Here is a 19,803-nt window from a genome sequence, read left to right on the forward strand (position 1 = left end):
TGACCCCCAAGTCTCTGTTGCTAGGAGGAGAAAGGAAGAATCCCTTCTGGGTTTCTCTGGTGGCAAAGGACCTCCTTTGTCATGCTCTGGTTTTGAGCACATGGCAGTGGCTGCTGTTGGACCAGATAGGCCTTGGGCATGATCCGAGGAGGCGAGTCATATGCTCTCAGGCGTGAAAACAAGGAGCCAATCTTCATAGCCATGTTTCTTTTTAATTACCGAGAAGTAACAAGAAAAATAGGTCCTATTAATAGACGCAAGGTCACACTTAATCTCCATAGCCTGAATCCTCTCTTTGTGCTAGAACTTCATGGACTCAGTGCTTAAGGACTGCAAGTGACTCATCAAAAACTCATGCAATTGGATAGTTTTTCTCTCCGCCTTACTTTCCCTAGACTTTTTGCATGCTTTGTGATATGTTCCACAGGGTATAGCTTTGTAAGCCTGCCGTTGCTCCTTTCTTTCAGTTGATTTTTTAAAAAAAACCAGTAGGTAATTATCTATTTGAGAGCAGCTGAAAATTCACTCATGTATCTACAAATCAGGGCTGTATTAGCAAGGAAACCAGTGTTTGCTCCAAATAAACGTATTTTATAAAATAGCCAGCTCCTGGATGTGACAATCACCGTTTTCTCTCAATATTTTTTGTTTTGTTTTCAGAGAGCTGGAACTTCCTATTGATCTCCTAAATCACATTGTTTAACACCCCCCCCCCCAGATTGGTTTGCTCTATGTTCACCCTGCAGGGACTGACCGAAGCAAAACCTTCTGTTTTCTGGAACAGGCAGGAATGGAACCACGGGGAGTGCTGTGAAACTGCGTGGGGAGAATGGTTGCTGAGAACAGGGATTTAAAAAGGCAAACATCCTCAAAGATGGAGAAGAGGGTTGGGAAACAATTCAGATCTCCCAAAAGTCTTATCCCTCCCCCTCCAACTTTAAACTGCAAACCACAACTGTCGGATTTATTTGCTGGCAGTTATTTAGCTGCTTCTTTGACAGCCCCTCCTTTCCTCCCCATCCATCATCTGTTGCCCTTCCATGTGTGCCTCCTCTGCAAGAGGTCTGGAGGGCAGCAAATGAGAACAGGCCTTTTCTGCGGTGACTCCCCAGTTGAGGAATGCTCTCCCCAGGGATGCTTGCCTGGCACCTTCGTTGCATATCTTTAGGTGCCCGGCAAAAACATTCCCAGGCCTTGGGAGGATTTATAGGGGAGTTTATTGTTTTTGTTTGTTGCTATGGTACATATTAGGGATGCGGGTGGCGCTGTGGGTTAAACCACAGAGCCTAGGGGTTGCCGATCAGAAGGTCGGCGGTTCAAATCCCCGCAACGGGGTGAGCTCCCGTTGCTTGGTCCCTGCTCCTGCCAACCTAGCAGTTTGAAAGCATGAAGTGCAAGTAGATAAATAGGTACCGCTCTGGCGGGAAGATAAACGGCGTTTCCGTGCACTGCTCTGGTTCGCCAGAAGCTGCTTAGTCATGCTGGCCACATGACCCGGAAGCTGTATGCCGGCTCCCTCGGCCAATAAAGCGAGATGAGCGCCGCAACCCCAGAGTCGGTCACGACTGGACCTAATGGTCAGGGGTCCCTTTACCTGTACGGCACATATTGTTGTGTTTTTATATTGTAAACTGCCCTGTGATCCTTAATAAACAATAATAATAATCCACCAGGACTGACGAGCTTGGTTCAGAACCGAGAGGCATATACGCTCGAATACATATTTCCTTAGAAAACACTTGCCCTAGGAGTGAGTCACCTGGCGGAACAGAGCTGCAGCAACAGCCTCCCTGCAGAAGAATCACTGTCACTTACCGGGGAGGAGTAAGGTGGTGGCAGGGTCAGGACAGTGATGGAGCCGATCTGCCATTCCCACCGGTGCTGGCCCCAACCTCACAGCAGCCTTGGCCCTCTTCCTCCCTTTAAGCTGCAGGAACACTTCTGCCAGGAGGCTCTTGCTGCAGACCTCCCCCCCACCAGGCAGGCAGCTCCAGCTCCTGCCTTGGCCCATTTTTACTCACAGAGCTGCTTGCAATGAATAATGCATCGTATTGCAAACAGTTTGTTTTCTGCTGCCAGGTATACACCTTGAAACTCCTTATTTTCTCCTGCCCGCTGTACCCTTCTCTGAGTTTCTCAGCTTTTGGTTGCTTTCTCTGCTGCAGCTCTAGTTTTTCCAGAGGTTTGGAGCCCAGCTTTGCCTCTTTCAACAGTGATGCTGACTTAGAAAGAGAAGAGGGGCTCAACAGACACTGCTGCTGGGTCAGTCAGAGGACAGAGCCATACCTCAAGCACAAAGTCATACTCCCCACTAAATTAATCTGGACAACCTGCCAGGCGCAGTGGGTCCTCTCTCCGTGGTCAGTCGCTAAAGTGGGTTCGATTAAAATGGCTTGGGAAAGTCCCTGTTGGTGAAGGTGGCGAGGTGGATAATCTATGTTAAAAGGGGACTAATCTGAGTTAAGTGATCTTGGATGTGCATTGTGGCGTGGATCAGAGAGATTTAGCAACTGCCCACATCTCCCTAGGGAGGCACACTTCACACATGAGAATTGGTGCTTTATTAGACCATTCAAAGCCACCTCCTGACTGTTCATAATTGATTCTGCTCCCAGCGTGATCAGACGAGTCCATTGCCGTGCCCTGTGGGGACTGCCTGCTATAAAGTCATCTCCCTAGCTCCTGGGTGAACAAGATTTGCATCTGTGTTCGGACATATTCTGCTATTCACTCTGGAAGTTTGAGAATCTGGGGTATTTGGCGCAGGATCTGTTTTCCTGAAAACCCCAAAGGACCATTATAACAATCCTCATTGCAGGAGGAATAACTGTGTGTGTGTAATATATAAAATATATGGGCTCTGCTGTATTACATTAATAGGAAATAAGAGGGGAAAGAGAATAACCATGTTAAAGATTGCTCTTCTGGCAGAGAATAGTAGATTTTATTTCTTTCTGTTCTTTCTTCGTTAGCTTCTTTGATCTTTGAATCTACATTTGTATGATAAAACATATTTTAATTTTCAATCTTGGCAGCAGAATAAATTATGCCAAGCAAATGCATGTGCAATATATATTTGTGTGTTCTGAGGATAAAACTGAGGACTCCTGGGCATGGTATTTGCATTTTAAATAATAATAAACTAAAATATTTAGCAGGCGGCATTCCAGCCTTGCTCCTCTTGCTCTCGTAAAGAGGTCTCCATAATCCAGCCCCAGAGGCAAGGTTTAATAAGGCCGGCCTCAGCTTTGGAACCTGTTTTGAATGCCAGAGCTCAGATCTAAGGCATGCCAAATATTAATGCATTGGTACCGGCACCCCCTGCTTAGGAGCAAGAGTTTCCTAGCTTTGTCTAAGATGGAATGAAATAGAGAAATATGCAAGTGGGACTTCAAACAAAATGGTGAACTGTGGTTGGCTAGCTGGAACTCTGCCCTCTTCCACAATACACCATTCCTTCTCTCTCTCTCTCTCTCTCTCTCTCTCTCTCTCTCTCTCTCTCTCCCAGTTTTCCATTCCCACCCTCTCCAACCATCAGCCTGCCTTCCAAGACCACTGGGCATGCTCAGTCCTCAGTGTGGTAGCCCTTTGATCTGACCCAATTTCCATACAGAGTGGCAGAGCTAGTCCTGATGCAGGGAAGGTGATATGTGCCATGCCTGCAACACAGACCTGTTAATGGGATGTGCGTCTATAAGGCAAGGGTGGGGAACCTGCAGTCTATCTTTGTGCAGGTGACAAGGAGAGAGAAAATAAGGAAAAGGGGGCTGGCATGGAGAGAGAGAAAGAGAGAGAGAGAGAGAGAGAGAGAGACAGACAGACAGACAGACAGACAGACAGACAGACAGACAGACAGACAGACATATAGCTCAGTCAGTAGAGCTTGAGACTCTTAATCTCAGATTGTCCATATTGGTCAAAAAGATTCCTGCATTTCAGGGGGTTGGACTGAATGACTCTCGTTATCCCTTCCAACTCTGATTGTACGTGGCAGGGAGAGAGGAAATGAGGGAAAGGGGGTTGGCACCAAGAGAGAGAAAAGGATACCCTAAGTTTTGGCATAGGCTCCATCCACCAGGAGCTCCAGCCCCTATATGCTGTCAGCATGCAGCCCCCAACACTTAACCCTCCAACAAATGTGGCCTTTGGCAGCACAAAGGTCCCCCATCCCTGCTGTAACAACAGGGAGAGGCTCAGGGAAGGCATTCGCTGAGATAGCTGCTAACTGATTCTACTTCTATTGTAGCTGATGAGCATTCTATACAGCGATTAAACAGACTGTTGTAATCAAGTGGTAAAGGTAAAGGGAGCAGCGCACGGAAATGCCGTTTACCTTCCTGCTGGAGCGGTACCTGTTTCTCTACTTGCACTTTGACGTACTTCCGAACTGCAGGAGAATCAAGTGGTATATAAAATAAATACATACAGTGGTACCCCGCAAGACGAATGCCTCGCAAGACGGAAAACCCGCAAGACGAAAGGGTTTTCTGTTTTGGAGGCGCTTCGCAAGACGAATTTCCCTATGGGCTTGCTTCGCAAGAAGAAAGCCCATAGGGAAATCTCCGGGGACCTCTTTTAAAATGCTGGCGGTCGGGAGCAAAGACTTTCGCCCACCGCCGGCCTTCAGAAGAGGTCCTGGACCTCTTCTGAAGGCCGGCGGGGGGGGGGCAAAAGTCTTTGCTCCCCCCCCGCCTGCCTTCCCGGGACAGCGGAGACTTCTCCACTGCCCCGGGCGATCTTAAAATGCTGGCGGGCGGGAGCGAAGCGTTCGCTGCCGACCCCCAGCATTTTAAAATCTCCCCGGGACAGCAGAGCCCTTGTTCCCCCCCCCCCAGCCTTCAGAAGAGGTCGGGGGACAGACTGTCCCCGGACCTGGTCTGAAGGCGGTTTCCCTAGGAACGCATTAATTGATTTTCAATGCATTCCTATGGGAAACCGTGCTTCGCAAGACGAAAAACTCGCAAGAAGAAAAAACTTGCGGAACGAATTAATTTCGTCTTGCGAGGCACCACTGTAATGGCACCTTGCTTTGGCTCTCTGTAGTGAGGGGCAGGAATCGGAATTGTAGAGTTGGAAGGGGCCCTGAGGATTAGTTAGCCCAAGGTAAATGGCGTTTCTGTGTGCTGCTCTGGTTCGCCAGAAGCAGCTTAGTCATGCTGGCCACATGACCTGGAAGCTGTACGCCAGCTCCCTCGGCCAATAAAGCGAGATGAGCGCCGCAACCCCAGGAGTCAGCCACGACTGGACCTAATGGTCAGGGGTCCCTTTACTTTTACCCTGCAATGCACGACTGTCCCGTATGGGGATCAAACCTGCAACCTTGGCATTATCAATTCCACACTCTTAACCAACTGAGCTATCCAGTGAGCCATGTGTTCTGTGTTTACTATTACAGTGGTACCTCTGGTTACGTACTTAATTCGTTCCGGAGGTCCATTCTTAACCTGAAACTGTTCTTAACCTGAAGCACCACTTTAGCTAATGGGGCCTTCCGCTGCCGCGCTGCCGTTGTGCGATTTCTGTTCTCATCCTGAAGCAAAGTTCTTAACCCGAGGTACTATTTCTGGGTTAGGGGAGTCTGTAACCTGAAGCGTATGTAACCTGAAGCTTATGTAACCTGAGGTACCCCTGTATACAGAGACTTTTGCATTAAAATGCTTGCACTTAAAAAATAATAAAAAAATAATGTAACCTGAAGCATATGTAACCCGAGGTACCACTGTAGTGATGTGCTTGGCGTTGCTCTCTGCTTAAGCCCTGCAATTAAAAAGATTTTGGGGTAGAGCCCTGGTGAGCTTGAGCTGAAATTAATCCTTACTTTGAGCCCCCCCCAACTTGGCATTTCGTAAATTAAGCACTGGCCATAGGTGTGTGTGTGTATCTCTGTATCTATATCTGCCCTGTTCCTGCTCCATCCCTACTTAACTGCCTTCTCTTTTTCTCATGCAGCCGAGCAACTGAACGGCATCGGAGGTTCGGTGACGGTGCCCCCCGTCCCTGCTCCCACCTCTCCAGATAAGCAGCCCTGTCTGGTGTCTCCGGCGGCAGCAGCGCCCCCGCCGCCCCACTCAGCCCCCTGCCCAGAACCTAGCCAGAGTTCCAAGAGTGGGCAAACCTGGGTGACGAAGGTGGGAGAGATCTCTACGGCAACTGGAGTTCCAGCCACTTCAGGGGCAGCACCCAGTAGCAACGGCAACACCAAGCCTGACGAAGAGAAGGCCAAGAAGCTGTTGTACTGCGCACTTTGCAAAGTGGCTGTCAATTCACTGTCTCAACTCGAGGCCCACAACAAAGGTAAAAACTTTTTTTGGGGGGAGCATATTTTCATGAGATAGGATTTCTCATTACCACTTCATAGTCCTGTTCAGGGCTCACTTCTCCTTTGCAAAGTGCCCTTGTGGGGAGGTGGTTTGCAGCACAGATTTTGGGAAGTGGGTAGTACTTATCCCAGTCAATTTCCACTTGAAATTAAAGGTAGAGGTAAAGGGACCCCTGACCACTAGGTCCAGTCGTGGCTGACTCTGGGGTTGCGGTGCTCATCTCGCTTTATTGGCCAAGGGAGCCAGCGTACAGCTTCCGGGTCATGTGGCCAGCATGACTAAGCTGCTTCTGGCAAACCAGAGCAGCGCACGGAAACGCCGTTTACCTTCCGGTCGGAGCAGTACCTATTTATCTACTTGCACTTTGACGTGCTTTCAAACTGCTAGGTTGGCAGGAGCAGGGACCGAGCAATGGGAGCTCACCCCGTCGCAGGGATTCGAATAGCCGACCTTCTGATTGGCAAGTCCTAGGCTCTGTGGTTTAACCAACAGCGCCACCCGCGTCCCATCCACTTGAAATTAGGGCCACACTAATTTCCACTTGAAATTACTACCTAAGCTGCTTTTTCTGCTGCAGGATTGCGGACCCATCAGCCCAAAATCTCAGCAAGGATAAAAGCAACTTGGTAGTGGTGGTATGAATCAGGTGAAAATCAAGGGGCAGGGGGGGGGGGCTTGCGCTCCCATTCCCCCTCCCTGCCCCTCTCACAGCTTCCCTGCTTTAAAGTTTCTTGCAAATGAAGGAGGTTGGGCATCAAACTATCATTACATGCATCAGTGTAATAACATGGTAATTTGGAAAAACAGTTTTATGAGTTGTGTGTTCCAGCTGGTGATAACCAGAGCTGTATAGTCTGCATTTTAGAAAACAACATTCCCTGTTCCCACCCCTCATGTTCTGCACCCAGATATTCCAAATCCTGGATCAAGAAAAAGGGGATTCTGAATCTCATATACACATTTGCATAGCTTCTTTCCCCTATTCTGTGTAATTAGTTCTAGTTTTGGAGAGACTGGTAGGAGCAAGGAGCTGTGCTCATCAGTACTAGAATTTGCATTCAGCCTCCCCTTTGGCTTCTCGCGAGGTGTCAATCCCCACTTGCTTTCCAGCGGAACTTCAGCACCATAGCCAGAGTCATTCAAAATCTCTTAGCGCCAATTGAACAGCACACTGAACAGCACTGAAGTGCGTAAATATTTCCTTTAGTGTCTGAAGACGAAGCTTTTGTTTTCTTTCTTTCTACGGTAAGAAATGGTGGAGATGAAAGAAAAGTGTTCCATGTGAAGGCCCTGGACTGGCAGAGAGATGGGAGAGGACGGGCAAATCTTTGAATGTGCAGGATAGCTGATCCAAGGCTGTGTCCATGCTCGGGGATTCATGCGCCCGTTCATGGGTTGCTGTTCCCATGTGTCCTTTTGTGCTTTCAGTTTTATACCTCTGGAATCTTTCTCGGTGTTTCCTGTCCACACTCGTGGGCAGTGCTTGATGTGTTCATGCTGTACATTGTCCCCTCCTCACAAGTAGTACTTCCCCATAAGTTCCAGAAACCTGAGGCCCATTGTGGCTGTGCGTACAGGTATTTCTTTAGCTCTGCATGCACCTTTAGAACAATATGCAAGTTTTCCAATATACCCAAAAGAGCAGTCAAATATAATTTTAAGATGTGTCTAAAAGAATAGTGTGTGTGTGTGTGTGTGTGTGTGTGTGTTGCTCCAAGCATGGCAAGTATTTGAATTCACTTGCATGAAAGACTGCCAAATGTTTCCTTTGCTCTCCTTTTCCTTTCTCACCTCCTGCACCTGCAAGGCCACATTTTGTTTTAATTTTGAATACAGCTACTCTGTGCAAGAGCAGTTCTGCGCAAAATGGCTGTTTAAAAAATAATGGTGAATATGCCTTCAGCAGCAACCAGCGGGAAAGGGCAGTCTGCGTCCTTTCCTTTGGGCTGATGGAAACAAAATAAAAGTAGTGGGGGTGGCACCAGATGCTCCCCCCAAGTGAAATGATACCACATGTGTAAAAACAAAAAGAAGCCTGCCCACCCGCACAATGTGCTTCAGTGCATCCACAGTTGGGTGACATGGTTTTATATTTGATTTTTTATCCTGTATCAGATTATCTGTGCATCCATAAGATAAGAATTTAGCAGGGGGAAGTTGCAGACTGCCACTTGAATGAAGACGATATGCAAACACAGCTGCAATTCTACGTTAACCTTGTGTGGATGAGCCCCAGTTCGGAATAGAACAAGAAGGCAACACCTGTTCTGCCACTGCCCTAGTAAAGGGGGGGGTAACCTTAGGGTGGCGCTGTGGGTTAAACCACAGAGCCTAGGACTTGCCGATCAGAAGGTTGGCGGTTCGAATCCCCGCGACGGGGTGAGCTCCCATTGCTTGGTCCCTGCTCCTGCCAACCTAGCAGTTTGAAAGCACGTCAAAGTGCAAGTAGATAAATAGGTACCGCTTCGGCAGGAAGGTAAACGGCGTCTCCGTGCGCTGCTCTGGTTCGCCAGAAGCGGCTTAGTCAAGCTGGCCACACGACCCAGAAGCTGTACTCCGGCTCCCTCGGCCAGCAAAGCAAGATGAGCGCCACAACCCCAGAGTCAGCCACGACTAGACCTAGTGGTCAGGGGTCCCTTTACCTTTACTAACTTTAGCCCCTCCAGGCACTGTTGACCTCAAGCTCCCATCACCTCCAGCCCGCATGGCCAATGATTAGGGGTTATGGCAATTCTGGAACATAAGGATTCTTCCATCCCTGTACTAGTCTTTGTTGATCTTAAGTAGTCTCATGCGCATCTTCTACACCCTGCTCAATCTTAATAGCCATTGCCCTACTATGCCAGTAAAAAATGCTCCATTTCTCCTCCTAGCCCAACTTTCAGCAGCTGATAAAGACAAAGGAGCCCTGCCAGAAAAAAGTGGCAACCTTCCTGCCACTCCTTCCTCCTCTCTTTCCCCTGCCCCAAACTCAGCTCTTTTGTCTCCTTTCTCCATACAGTGGTGCCCCGCAAGACGAATGCCTCGCAAGACGGAAAACTCACTAGACGAAAGAGTTTTCCGTTTTGGAGGTGCTTTGCAAAATGAATTTCCTATGGGCTTGCTTCGCAAGACGACAATGTCTTGCGAGTTCCTGCTGGTTTTTCCCCCTCCCCACCCCCTTTTTCTAAGCCGCTAAGCCGCTTATCAGCTGATCCGATCAGCAGATAAGTTGCTAAAAGCCGCTAATAGCGCTAATCCGTCAATGGGCTTGCTTTGCAAGACGAAAAAACCGCTAGACGGAGAGAATCACAGAATGGATTCTTTTCGTCTTGTGAGGCACCACTGTAGTGCTTTGCAGCTTTGGCTTTGTCACCATGGAAACAATAGCTGGAGCCTTGGGTGCGGCTGCAGAGCCCCTGTTGGCAGCCCGTCAGGCATTCCCCACAAAAATGAGCTCACAGGCACAGGAGTTTCCTGTGGAAACCCCTGCTCCCTTCTCCCAACCAACTTTCCAGGTCTGGAGAATCAGGAGACGAGAGCAGCGCAGCAGCCGCTCTGGAGCGAGGCCGTGCCTTTCAGCAAGCTGTATCCTTTCTCGTCCCTTTGCATGCCTCACCTCGGCCTGTATCTCCCTTCCACATGCATTAGCATCTAGTCAAGAGCCGCAGCGCTGTGGCCGAGAGGCCGCTGAGCAGCTTCAAAGGAAACTGGAGACTTTGGAAGGGTCCGGAGGGTCAGAACTGCGATGCCTCGGCAGCAAAGCCAAGGCCATCATAGCAAGCAGGGTGACCCAAGACATGTTAGTGCCTGAGGAAGGAAATCCGAATAGTGCTTCTCTCCCCTTCTCTAGCCTCCTCCTCCTTGCATAGAAATATATATATATATATATATATAATAATAAAATAAGCAATGGATCATTTCCCACCCTGTGCTGGCAGCCAGCATTTGCTGCCTGTAGGCCTACTCTGCTCCAGCCAGCCCTGGCAGGGGGGGAAGGCAAGGCAAAGAGAAGAGCTTTGCCTTCCATTTTGGTAAAAATAGAATAGTAGGGTGTTCTGTGGTACTGAGTCATTACCTGGAAAAACCGTATACTTTGCTGAAAACCGGTAAAAAAAGAAGGAAGGGTTTGTTAGAGCAGGGCTGGGCTTAACCATTGTGCCAGCAAGAACAAGGCTCTGGCCTGGTTGGCACCTTGTCTGCGGTATCGTATTCTGAGGCTTATCCCCTAGTACAGTGATGACCAAACTTGGGTCTCTGGCTGTTTTTTTGGACTACAACTCCCATCATCCCTAGCTAGCAGGACCAGTGGTCAGGGGTGATGGGAGTTGTAGTCCAAAAACAGCCAGAGACCCAAGTTTGGGAGGCTCAGCCCTAGTGCCTCTCTCTGTTATAGACAGTTCCTCAGAACTGTGACAGTATGAAGGGGCTGTTATGTTTTGTTTTAATGATAATGCTTAGCACTTTATACAGCACATTTCAATTATTCAAAACCCTCACAGGCATTATCTAAGGTCCAAGCCACACATTGTGGTGAAAGCCTTTTAAAGTAACATGCTTAGGACGGGGGGGGGGGGGGGCGAGCTGCTGGAGCCCCCCAGTTTGGATGAAGACCATGAAGCAGGTGAGAGGGGAGCTTAACCCGTTCCCACCCGTATATTTCAATAATAATATTTTTTTTAAAAAATGATTTCTACCCCACCCATCTGGCTGGGTTTTCCCAGCCACTCTGAGCGGCTTCCAACCAAATATTAAAATACAGTAATACATCAAACATTAAAAAATTCCCTAAACAGGGCTGCCTTCAGATGTCTTCTAAAAGTCTGGTAGTTGTTGTTCTCTTTGACATCTGGTGGGAGGGCGTTCCACAGGGCGGGTCCTACACACCTTTGGGAGCAAATAGTAGTTTGGTGGGAGAGGAGGTGGTGTTGACAGAAAAAACAGCACAGAGAAAGGATGGTAGTCCCTTTGCCTATCCCAATCTGGATCAGGGACCCCCCACCCATGGCTGATTTAGAAAAAGATGTGGGCACTTCTCAGCACATTGGTGAAAAACACTTTTAATACAACCTGTAGTTTGACTCAAAGTAAACTGGATCAATAGGAGTATAGCATCTGGGCTGCATCAATAGGAGTATAGCATCTAGATCAAGGGAAGTAATAGTGCCACTGTATTCTGCTCTGGTCAGACCTCACCTGGAGTCCTGTGTCCAGTTCTGGGCACCACAGTTCAAGAAGGACACTGACAAACTGGAACGTGTCCAGAGGAGGGCAACCAAAATGGTCAAAGGCCTGGAAACGATGCCTTATGAGGAACGGCTAAGGGAGCTGGGCATGTTTAGCCTGGAGAAGAGGAGGTTAAGGGGTGATATGATAGCCATGTTCAAATATATAAAAGGATGTCACATAGAGGAGGGAGAAAGGTTGTTTTCTGCTGCTCCAGAGAAGCGGACACGGAGCAATGGATCCAAATTACAAGAAAGAAGATTCCACCTAAACATTAGGAAGAACTTCCTGACAGTAAGAGCTGTTCGACAGTGGAATTTGCTGCCAAGGAGTGTGGTGGAGTCTCCTACTTTGGAGGTCTTTAAGCAGAGGCTTGACAACCATATGTCAGGAGTGCTCTGATGGTGTTTCCTGCTTGGCAGGGGGTTGGACTCGATGGCCCTTGTGGTCTCTTCCAACTCTATGAGTCTATGATTCTATGAAACCTCCCACCAGCTCTACAAGTAAGTGTTGTAATTCTCCCCCACAATGTAGGGAATGGTGATAGGACTGGGGTGGAAGAAGAGTGGCTTTTATTATTATTTATTAAATTTGTATACCGCCCAATACCTGGAGGTCTCACTTAGGCCACCTCAGGAGTTAGTTGGTGGCTGAAGCAAGATTTGGGCAGCACCAAAAACGAAAGGAAGCCTCAGAACAGTACTGCAAAATTAAATCTTTTATCAAGTAATCATAACCCTTATGGAACAATAAACTGCCTAACGTGTTTTGGTTGATACTAACCTTCACATGAGTGGAGAGCCTTAATATTGAGCCCCTGACGAAGGCTGTCATCAGTTGAAACACATTTGGCCTTTTATTGCCTCACAAGGACTGTGTATTATTTGAACAAGACTCATTTCTCAGCGCATCTTCGAGGCTTTGCCTCTTCTTTGGCTCCCTGAGCTGGGATTTGAACCAGGCTTTTCCTGATTTCATAGCTCATACTCTTAACTGATATGCTACAGTAGGGGATTACTTTTCCCATCGTTTCCAGAAACAGCTGGATTTAGGAACGTTGGAAGCTGCCTTGTATCAAGTCAGGCTCTAGCTCTGTGTTGGTGGTTCTGCAGCGGCGGCACATGCCATGGCGGCGGCGGCGGAATCAAGGCAGTGGCAGGATGGGGTGAAGCGTGGGGAGCTTCAGTTTGGCGGCAGCAGTGGCACAGGTGTGCACATACCTGTGGGGCCCCTGGCACTAACTTTGCGCTCCCCTGACCTTGCCGCTTCCTCACCCCACCCCACCCCTGGCCTGAGATGCCGGGAACTGAATTTGGGACCTTCTGTTCCAGAGTTATGGCCACCTCACCTTAATAAAGGCGGGCTCGTGTGAAGTTTGGAATTCTGCCTCTTCTCCTGAAGATTTGGGGGGGGTGTAGGATGGGGAGAACTGTACTTTTGAATGTTTTGTGCATATGTGGCTGGTTTAATTTTTCTCTGTCCCCTCTTCATGAACAGTGGCAGCTGGGCAAGGTAGGGGGGGGTGTACATTCCCTAACTCTGCAGACATACTATAAAGGGGACCCTGACCATTAGGTCCAGTTGTGGCTGGCTCTGGGCTTGCGGCACTCATCTCGCTTTATTGGCAAAGGGAGCCGACGTACAGCTTCCAGGTCATGTGGCCAGCATGACTAAACCGCTTCTGGTGAACCAGAGCAGCGCGCGGAAACGCCGTTTACCTTCCCGCCAGAGAAGGTATTTGTCTACTTGCACTTTGACGTCCTTTCAAACTGCAAGGTTGGCAGGAGCAGGGACCGAGCAACGGGAGCTCACCCCGTCACGGGGATTCGAACCGCCGACCTTCTGATCGGCAAGTCCTAGGCTCTGTGGTTTAACCAACAGTGCCACCTGCATCCAGACATACTATACAAATGCACAAATTAATATTGGGTGCAGAATTCAGCATCTATTGGGCCTCAATGTAGAAAGCAGGCAAAAACCCAAGTGTTTGGTCCTCGTGGCTGCAGAGGCAGATTTCAGCAGGATTTCTAGCAGACAGAGCAATGTTTCAGTGCCCTCCTTATTGCTTTGCTCCTTGACCAGTAGAGCAGAATAAAATTTCAAATAAAAGCATATTTGTTTAATTTGTACAAATTCAGCTTTTTGGGGACATGATTAGGGTTAGCTTGGTTTAGGATTTGGATTTATTTTTTCCGCCCAAAATATGCACAATCCTAGTGTGTGGCAACTTTTCTTGTCACATGCAACATGCACACACCTCATTACCTTGTGTTAGAGTAAGTTACTGCTTCTCAGGTGAATGAATCCAATCATTTCTGAGCTAAACCCACACAAGAGGGGTGCCTGGCCCATGGGCAAGGATATTCCAGGACACTGTCTGTTTTTTGAAGACCACATCTAGCCCTCTTACTTAAAGCAGAGATAGGGAACTGGTGGCGCTCCAGATATTGTTGCGCTATGGCTCTCATCATCTTTGACCACTGAGTCATGCTGGTTGGAGCTGATTGGAGTCCAAAAACATCTGAAGGGCCACAAGTTTTCCCATCCCTGACTTTAAAAGGTGTAAGGGAAGATAAAGTGCCCACGCAATACCCTACCCAGTGGCTCAGTAACATGGAAGCCTGCTCCTGCCAATGGGTCTTGCCTACTTAATACATGGACACTGGTACTTGTGAATATAATGTGAATATATTTTTACATTTGTTTTATTGTAACGTCTAAGTAATTAAGTGCCTATAAACTCATTACATCTCTTGAAACGAGGTTTTATGTTGTTTTTGCACCGAATTACAGAGGGCCCTCAGTGTAACTCTAGGCCCCATCACTGCCACCAAATTTCTGGCTATAGGCCCGTCCATTTTTAGGTTTTTTGACATCTGCTGGCTGTCAAGTTTGTTACGTCAGTGTCTTGATTTGATCCGATAGGCCTGCCCAGAGGCTCCTTATGTCATGCATCAGTAGGGTAGTTGTGTTTCGTGTCAGCTGCACACGCACGACAGTTTTTAACCTATGGGCTTCCTGGGTTTCCCCTCAAAACCCTGTGCGATTGGCTTAAAATTAATGTATAGCTATTTGAAAGTGACCTTGATTCCTGCCGTAGGACTTATATCCATACAGTGCCAGATTGGAAAGCAGACCCTGGCTTCCTTGCCTCTGCCCTCCCCCACCATGGCCATTTTCTTATGGGCAAGGTGGGGGACAATGCTACAGGTCATGAGTGGGGGACCTGGGCCCTCAACAGAGAAAGCCAGATGTTGGGGAGAAGAATGTTAACTTAACTTCGTCCTTGACATGCTTGTTTTCCATGTTCTGGGAATGTTGTGCATAAGGGGATTCCACTGTTTAAATCCCTGCCTGAAGCATGAAGTAGTGCAGTGATGGCCAAACTTGGCCCTCCAGCTGTTTTGGGACTACAACTCCCATCATCCCTAGCTAGCAGGACCAGTGGTCAGGGATGATGGGAACTGTAGTCCCAAAACAGCTGGAGGGCCAAGTTTGGCCATCACTGAAGTAGTGCAACCCAGTACAGGTTTATCCACCTTAGTGAAAACTTGGTTATTACCATGCCCCCTTCCATGAGGTTATAACCTAAATTTGAGGTAGCAATTGTAAAAGAACCTAGTAGGGAGAGAGGGCAGGGAGAGTTAAACTTGCTGTGAGGAGATTTCTAATCCCAGAGGGATTTTCTGTGAACAAATGGAGGTTCTGTGGAGGGAGGTGTTAGGTCAATGTTTGAGAGGTCTGTTTTTTGCTCTTGTCAGTGAAGTTGCCAATTGTACTTTACTTGTGACATAAAAACAGGCAGCAGATGTTAAATAAGACGATGACATATCATGCCCCTTTGGCTAACCATCTCTTTGAAATAAAAACACGTTCCTTTGTTGGTGGTTTTGCTGAGGGAGCTGGTTCTGTAAAGAAGGTGCCACTGCAGAAAAGACCCTGGTCCATGTCCCCACTGATCTTCCCACAGGGAACCATGGGATGCACAACAAACCATAGGTTAAATTCCTTTAATTGTAGGACTATAATTTCTATAATTACAATGAAAATAACTAGAGAGTTTTCACTTAAACCCTTCTATTATGGAGGGCTGGTTAAGATTAATGATCCATTTTGTGCACAGCACTCGCTGTGAAGCAAGCATCCCGCCTGGAGTGCTGTAAATAAGAGATCTGATGAATGGAAGTATCTCAAGAGGGTGCTTTGAGCCTTTATACTTACAGAACTGCTTCTTGTTCTCTTCCTAGGTACAAAGCACAAGACTATCCTGGAAGCACGCAGCGGGTTGGGGCCTATCAAGGCATATCCACGCCTGAGCCCCACCACTGGAGGGGAGCCGGGCAGCCAAGACCCCAGCGCTCAGGAGAGAACCTTCCACTGTGAAATCTGCAATGTCAAAGTCAACTCGGAGATCCAGCTCAAACAGGTGGGGAGGCATTTTAATACCACGACAGTCTATTTTGCTGGTGGAGGCCTTTGTGCCGCTAGAAAGAGTGTAAGGGACACAGTATAATCGAAGTTATTTTATTTTATAATGCTCAGCTATGAAAGAGCTATGTGCCTCTGAGCACACACGGAGTACATTTCCCTCTCCTCTTGGTAATGGCAGTCAGTCCAGGTTTAGGGAACAGCAAACTTTTGTGTCGAAAGAGCACAGCTTCCAGGGTACCTTCAGCTCCCTATCAGGACTTCCTATTGCATAAATTTAAGCACTGGCTTTAGCCCAAGTCACTGGGGCAGAATCAGCTCACTGATGGGGGCAAAATGAAGTGGTTTCCCATTTTGATCTTTGTTGAGAGCTGCAGTGTGTGGGACAGATATAACCCATGGGGCACAGCTCCTGTCCACGAGGACCCTCATACCTACAGGACCCCCTCTCCTGGTATGTCCCACAGAGGACCTTACGGTCTTCAAATAAAAACATCCAGGGAGGTTAGGCTGGCCTCAACCAGAGCCAGGGCTTTTTCAGCCGTGGCCCCAATCTGGTGGAACGCTCTGTCACAAGAGACTAGGGCCCTGCGGGACTTGACATCTTTCTGCAGGGCCTGCAAGACAGAGCTGTTCCACCAGGCCTTTGGCCAAGGCACAGTCTGACCCCCTCCTTTGGTAATCCACATAGAACTCTAGCCCACTGGTTGCCATTAATTTGATTTTGGTTTTAGAATGAATTGATTTTAGAATGCATTTCAATTAACTGATTGTGATTTTATGTAAACTGTGTTACTTTTATTGTTGTTAGCCGTTCTGAGCCCAGCTTCGGCTGGGAAGGGCAGGATATAAATAAAAAATTATTATCATTATTATTATTCAGTGGGGGTCTCTCTGGTGGATTGTGCTCTGTTAATTTGGAGTGGGGAGAACATCGGCGCTGCCCACCTCAGGCACCAGACAACCATGGCCTACCCCATTATTTGCTGTCTGTGTACAAGTAATGCCTGGGCCCTCCCACACCCCACTGACTCTCCCCTAGGTATGTGCACAAGGAAACAGAAATTAGCTGCTCCGGTGAGCATGTCAGAACTTGACTTACTGAATTCTGTGCATGCTTGTTGATGGATTGGGGAAGGGAAGGAGATGTTGAGGGAAACCAAGTCAGGGAGTGAAGATTCCTTGGTTGCTCCTAAGCATTATGCCTGGTTCTTCCCCTTTGTAGCACATTTCCAGTCGACGGCACCGGGATGGAGTAGCTGGGAAGCCCAACCCCTTGTTGAGTCGGCACAAGAAGCAGCGAGGCATGGCAGAGCTGCAGGTGAGTGGCCTTTGCCAGAGTGGGCAGGGGCTGGGTGCATCTCTCCGTTTGGAGTGGGTTGGGGTAACTGTATTGGACAGACTTTGAGAGCTGCCACCCTGCACATTGTTGTTGTTGTTTAGTCGTTTAGCCGTGTCCCCATGGACCAGAGCACGCCAGGCACTCCTGTCTTCCACTGCCTCCTGCAGTTTGGTCAAACTCATGCTGGTAGCTTCGAGAACACTGTCCAACCATCTCGTCCTCTGTCGTCCCCTTCTCCTTGTGCCCTCCATCTTTCCCAACATCAAGGTCTTTTCCAGGGAGTCTTCTCTTCTCATGAGGTGGCCACAGTATTGGAGCCTCAGCTTCACGATCTGTCCTTCCAGTGAGCACTCAGGGCTGATTTCCTTCAGAATGGAGAGGTTTGATCTTCTTGCAGTCCACGGGACTTTCAAGAGTCTCCTCCAGCACCATAATTCAAAAGCATCAATTCTTTGGCCATCAGCCTTCTTTATGGTCCAGCTCTCATTTCCATAGATCACTACTGGGAAAACCATAGCTTTAACTATATGGACCTTTGTCGACAAGGTGATGTCTCTGCTCACCCTGTTCATACATACCCCTAAATCTCACCAGATGACATAAACCGAGCAAAACAAAATGTTTGAAGGCAGCTTTTTGCTCCAGGGTGTTTTTTATTTATAAAAATAGGCACCAACTCTACAGGGCTGAGGCATCTTCAGCCCCCACTCCCCATGTCTGTTGGGGTGGGGTCAAGCCCCTCCCCCAATATTGAGGAGGCTGACTCCTTCCTTGCTCCCCTCCCTTTGTCTGCTGTCTTGTGCTGCTTTGGGAGATGCCGCGTGGCCTGGCTGGAGGTCATCCTAGGCCACGCAGCAGCAGAAGACACCGCACAGACACGGGAGATCTGCGACAGTCGTGTGACACCACGCATGCTTAACAGCCCCCCCCCCCAATGTTGGGTGCAGCTTAGCTTCCTTTTCTGGTTGGGGAAGGGCTAGAGCATCTGCTTTGCATGCGGAAGGTTCCAGGTTCAGTCCTTGGCATCTCAAAATAATGTTGGGTGTCCAGCAATAAATCACACAAAGTGAAGTTAACTCTTTATTAGGAGAAACAAGGCTGCTCAATAGTTCCAGGCCTAATGAGCGCAACAACAACTCCCGGTAGATCTTGCCCCTGGTGAGGACTGAAGTTCTCTACCAGGTCAAAGTTGCCTAAGTGCCCTCCTCTCCCTAGTCCTTCCCAAGCTCTACCAGTGCGCCTGTTTGTACTTCTCCTGACTCTGGGAGACCAGGGGAGAGAAAAGCTTGTCGCAGCAGGAGGGGGAGACTCCCTGGAAGGCCTGGGCGATGTGTTGCCCACAAAGACAGTGGCTTCACCCAGCCAGGGGTATTGCAGGGGTAACTGCTGCTGCTCCTGAATCCACTCTGCTAACAGGGTCACTGGAAGCAGAGGGTCTCGGGAGCAGCAGTGGTTTCACCCACTATATACTGCTGGGTGAAGCTGCCATCACACACTGCCCCTCCTAACACAGAGGGAGGAGCAAGCTGTATTCTTGGGCCAATGCAGCTTATTCCTCCCTCAGCTGAAAACGGCTCTGCTAAGGCATGGGCTCGCTCCTCAGTGGAGCAGTTTAAAGAAGCCCCACCCCGCCTCTGGCTTGCGCAAGCCACAGGTGGGGTGGGGGCTCTATTAAACTGCTCGAGCCCCCATGCCTCGCACTTGAACCAGAAGGACATTGGGACTCAGCTGGGGGGGCAGGAGCCTTCATGCCCCCCCCAGCTGAATAGCACAAGGAAGCCTTGGTGAGGAGCCAGGGTGAAAACACCACAGCTCCCTCGGTGAGTGTGGTGGCAGTTTCACCCTGATACCTTGCAGGGCTGGAGCCAACGCACCTTGTTCCTTCCTCCATTTCAACATTGCGGTGCCAGATCATGATGTTGAAAACCTGACATCGCCCAGCCCCTGGCGTCTTCAGCAGCCTGCCTCATTTCTGCTCCTTGGCGTGACTCCACTTCTGCCTCTGATTCTGGACTACTCTGTGGCGCTGTGGATTAAACCAGAGCCTAGGACTTGCCGCTCAGAAGGGCGGCGGTTCGAATCCCCACGGCGGGATGAGCTCCCGTTGCTCGGTCCCTGCTTCTGCCAACCTAGCAGTTTGAAAGCACGTCAAAGTGCAAGTAGATAAATAGGTACTGCTCTGGCGGGAAGGTAAATGCCATTTCCGTGCGCTGCTCTGGTTCGCCAGATGCAACTTAGTCATGTTGGCCACATGACCCGGAAGCTGTACGCCGGCTCCCTCGGCCAGTAAAGCGAGATGAGCGCCGCAACCCCAGAGTCGGTCACAACTGGACCTAATGGTCAGGGGTCCCTTTACTCCCTGGAGTCTTCAGCAGCCGGCCTCATTTCTGCTCCTTGGCTTGCCTCCACTTCTGCCTCTGATTCTGGACTGCTCTCTGCCACCGCCTCTTCCTTCTCCCTAAAAACCCTATTACCTCTTTAGCTTTTGACACCCTCTGACCAGGCATT

General features: G+C 48.9%; 1 protein-coding gene across 14 annotated transcripts in view; it reads left to right on the forward strand.

The window, feature by feature from the left end:
- Positions 1–19,803, forward strand: part of ZNF385A (zinc finger protein 385A) — a 227,328-nt gene that overhangs the window by 204,911 nt on the left and 2,614 nt on the right. For all 14 annotated transcript variants that reach the window (XM_083490280.1, XM_083490276.1, XM_083490269.1 and 11 more), the window contains 3 exons: positions 5,950–6,294; positions 15,773–15,951; positions 17,179–17,274. In XM_083490280.1, the coding sequence (XP_083346406.1) occupies positions 5,950–6,294; positions 15,773–15,951; positions 17,179–17,274 (620 nt within the window). The remainder of the gene's footprint in view (positions 1–5,949; positions 6,295–15,772; positions 15,952–17,178; positions 17,275–19,803) is intronic.

This window comes from Podarcis liolepis (assembly GCF_965112155.1).
Source record: "Podarcis liolepis genome assembly, chromosome: 2".
NCBI classification, from domain to species: Eukaryota; Metazoa; Chordata; class Lepidosauria; order Squamata; family Lacertidae; genus Podarcis; species Podarcis liolepis.